We start from the raw sequence: 3,602 nt of genomic DNA on the forward strand, positions 1-3,602 counted from the left end.
AGTTTCCATTTTCGTAACTCGTATTCCGAATTCTCCAATGTCTTACTACAGAACTATAGTGTATTGTTTTTTGTTTCGTTTTGTAATATAATTATAACCGCCGCACAAATTGATCAACACAGATAAGCGGTATCAAAGAGACCTCCAACGGATCTAAGTATTTTTAATAATTAAGCTTCCGGTATCCCTGGGAAAATAATTCAGCGATATAATCTCTCGAATCCGTCAAAGCCCAAGAATCACCGAATATCTAAACTCAGTTCGTTTTCACTTTCGGTCGCAACGTTTGTGCACACTTTCTAATAACTAGTCGGATGAACTTGTATGACAAGTAGAGGGCCGCGGAAGCGACTAGGAGAACGAAGGCCAGGACGTCGAGAAGTTCTCGCTGGTGCCAGGGCCAGTGTCGAAGTCGCGGTCGCAGGTGAGGAGCACCGTTATGCCTGATGACGTATTCTATCCACCACATCGCTCGATCCATCGGGTCTTCTTTTCGGTCGTTGAATAGCTGACGAAACTTCAACATTCTTTCCTTATACCTGCATATTTCGCACAGCGGAATGTACTTTCCCTTTCGGACATTTGTCACGTTAGTGTCGTTAGGTTTTGATTCGAGATAATTACCCTTTGTCCTCGATGACCTCGACGATGGCTCCTCTAAGTTCATCCCCGGATAGTGGCTCGAAATTTACCCGCTTGCCAAGTCGAATGGATTCAAGTTTACGCACGTTGAATTTTTGGTCACCAAAAACAGGTATACCTACCAGCGGAACGCCGTAGTGTATGGCTTCTTCAGTGCTTTGTCTTCCACCCTGATAAACGAAGAGCTTGATGTTCGGATGGGCTGAAATTATAGAAGGACTCTTTCAATTATCCGATTCGATCAAATCACGAGGTGAATTCTCAGGCACACATTCTCACCGAGGACGTCTTGTTGAGAGAACCACTTTGATATAAAAACGTTGTCCGGCTTGCCGTCGAGCGAATCCTGCTCCCATTTCCACACAACTCGGTAGGGCATAGCGGCGAAAACGGATATCAGAGTACGTATCTTTTCGGGAGCTAGGTGGTCGCTCAGCACGTTTGTGCCCAGACTGAAGTAAACAAATCCCTCTTTAGCATCGTCCAAAAACTCCTTCAAGTCCTGAAAAAGAAATTCAAATTTTAAAAAAGGTATCAATATTAACTTTTTTCGTATACGTCGTGATTCACACATGCGGTTGTCACATCTTACTTCGTCGAGACCTTGTAATTTGAGTTTCAAATGGCAACCCTCTATGTGGATGATGGTAGGTAAGCTCGGCCTTGGGTATTCGAGCAATGGATGACTACTCGTTAATACCAGACTCATCTCCGTGCTCAGATCCTCAACACTTGGCACATGCGGTCCGAAATATTTTCTCAGCAGTCTCTCTTGCCTTGGCAATAGATCATATTGTCGTAAAATCGCGTGTTTTGCCATTCTATAAGCATTGATCAACCTCAGCCAGAAATTCATGTCATCCGTGTAATCATCCATCAATGACGGAGAGTAAGACAGGGCGTGTGTATTTCCTGTGAGTCATCGAGGATTTATTTATTTATTTTTTTTTTTTGTAGAAAGAAGAAGAGCATTTGAAAACTACTTTTACTTAAACGTTTGGTTGGTACAAACCAATTTGGTAACTCAGTGAGTGTGGCAGAGACGTGGTGCAAACTCCGATGATCGGAGCATCCAGCCGAATCCGGAGAGCGTAGATGGCATCGTAGGACAAATATTCGGCGATGATGAGGTCGAAGCGTTCGGTGCTATTCGGACTGATGATTCGTTGCATTTCTGGATGGATAAGAACAGCCTCGGTAATCGGTTCTGACACTTTGTACCATTCCTGTATAAAGGACGTCTCGTCCATGGCTATGGCGTGGTCCATCTTCAGGTCGTAGGTGTAGTGCATGTCGATTTCCTTGTAATTATTGAGGCTAGGATCGTTCAGCGGATCCGAGGTGAAGACAACCAACTCGTGGCCCCGCTTGGAAAGTTCCATTGTTAACGCTCTGAAGACGATCTGTTGGTCCAGAGACACGAATATGAGCAAAAAAAATGAGATTAACTCTCTTTGGAACCCAAGTAAAACCAGCTCGTTTCTCATACCTGATGACTGAAGGATGGAGTAACAAACACCCCGAGTATTCGCGCTGATTCGGCAACATCTCCCAAAACGTACAGAACAACTGTCACGCTGAATACAAGTATTCGTACCATTGTTGGAACCGTGTGCATCTTCATCAAACGTCTTCGTTCTAATAAACAGGTCGTATTTTAAAAGGTAGAAGATCTGTGACGCGTTAAGATGTTTTCGCCGTTTGAACATTACTCGTTCAAATTGGAAGGGAGCGTGAAAACACCAGGAAGTGGAGTGAGGTTGCGGAAAATCTCTAATTGCCTTCGTATCGTTCCCATAGCTTAGAAAACAAATGGATTAAGGGATCGTCGGGATTCGGTATAGAGAGGTGAGTGAATTTGAAGATGGCGAACGTTGAATGCTGTGCAAAACTACGTTGCAAAAGATGCACAGATTCTCCGAAGAGACCAGCTTGCGTGATTCTGATAAAATTAGTTTTTTAAATGGAGACGGGAGTGGCTTTTGTTGAAAGTATGACGTACGAGACGATAGCTTGATGGGCAAATACGAGGCTCAAATATTTACGAGAATTTAATTTTCCTTTGACTTTATTCAACGTAATCTATTATTAACGATGTTATTGCTGCAATAATATTTGTTCGCCTTAGGTGCACATGAGAGGATCTCCCACCCCACCTATTTCTCGTGACGATAATATCACCTATTTAGTACGTGCACGCTAACAAACGTAACTCGTTACAAAGCAGAGGGAGCGTAGGTTGCCTTGAATGCTCTTTCAGTGAGAACGATGATTCGTGCCAAGGTTTTCACTGACGCCATACGCGTCGGACAAAAATTAATTACTGGTGTGTGGTATTCTACTTACTTTTCTCTCTCTCTCTCTCTCTCTCTCTCTCTCTCTCTCTCTCTCTCGCGCGTAATAAATTCAATGCAAACAATCTTCGCCGTTGACGCGTGCAGACCTTATTCTGAACCTAATTATTGCGTCAAATCAAATGTCCTTGTCCAGCAGGAATAAGAACCGTCAAAAGTGTGATGGATTATTATCTCGCTTACGGCTGCAGTTTTATATTGAGCATATACCCGAGGTCTGTGAAAAGAACGAACATTCCTCATCAACGGAGGCTGCGAAAGTCTGCAACAGTCTTCGACACGTCTTAATCAGAGCACATTCGTGCGATTTCGATACTCGGCTTTACTTGTATCTGAAAAATGTCTGACACAGAACGGTAACGCGGTGCGAGGGGAGGATAGAAGTATAAGGGGAGTGTTATGCCGGGACGATAACTCGCTCGGGGCTAGACCGGGACGCGGGTTTCAAATCTAAAATCTCAAATAATTCGAATGAAATTCAAAGCGTTCCGCAGAGACAAGCGGAAACTCGAGTGCGGCTCCCCCGCCGCTGCGGAGGTGAGATAGGGGGTATTATCGGGGAACTAATTAAACCAGAGTATAAGAAATAGAATAAAAAGCGTCTAT

The 3,602-nt window shown here is 43.9% G+C and overlaps 1 protein-coding gene across 1 annotated transcript; it reads right to left on the reverse strand.

Annotated features, from left to right (window-relative positions):
- Window positions 1–256: 256 nt before the first annotated feature.
- On the reverse strand, window positions 257–2,260 carry LOC124307254 (UDP-glycosyltransferase UGT5-like). The gene is made up of 6 exons (XM_046768772.1): window positions 2,132–2,260; window positions 1,655–2,045; window positions 1,235–1,554; window positions 922–1,144; window positions 625–844; window positions 257–539 (listed from the first exon to the last, which is right to left on the reverse strand). Exons 1-6 carry the CDS (start codon window positions 2,258–2,260, stop codon window positions 257–259), a joined length of 1,566 nt encoding a protein of 521 aa, XP_046624728.1.
- Window positions 2,261–3,602: the final 1,342 nt, after the last annotated feature.

This window comes from Neodiprion virginianus, chromosome 6, assembly GCF_021901495.1.
Source record: "Neodiprion virginianus isolate iyNeoVirg1 chromosome 6, iyNeoVirg1.1, whole genome shotgun sequence".
NCBI lineage: Eukaryota > Metazoa > Arthropoda > Insecta > Hymenoptera > Diprionidae > Neodiprion > Neodiprion virginianus.

Bases quoted from the DNA above. Each gene is read 5' to 3' on its own strand.
- LOC124307254 (XM_046768772.1), bottom strand. From the start codon at position 2,260: ATGCACACGGTTCCAACAATGGTACGAATACTTGTATTCAGCGTGACA. The intron at 2,046-2,131 runs GTATGAGAAACG...CTGGACCAACAG, and splicing joins CTCCATCCTTCAGTCATCAG to ATCGTCTTCAGAGCGTTAAC. The intron at 845-921 runs GTGAGAATGTGT...CTATAATTTCAG, and splicing joins CTCTCAACAAGACGTCCTCG to CCCATCCGAACATCAAGCTC.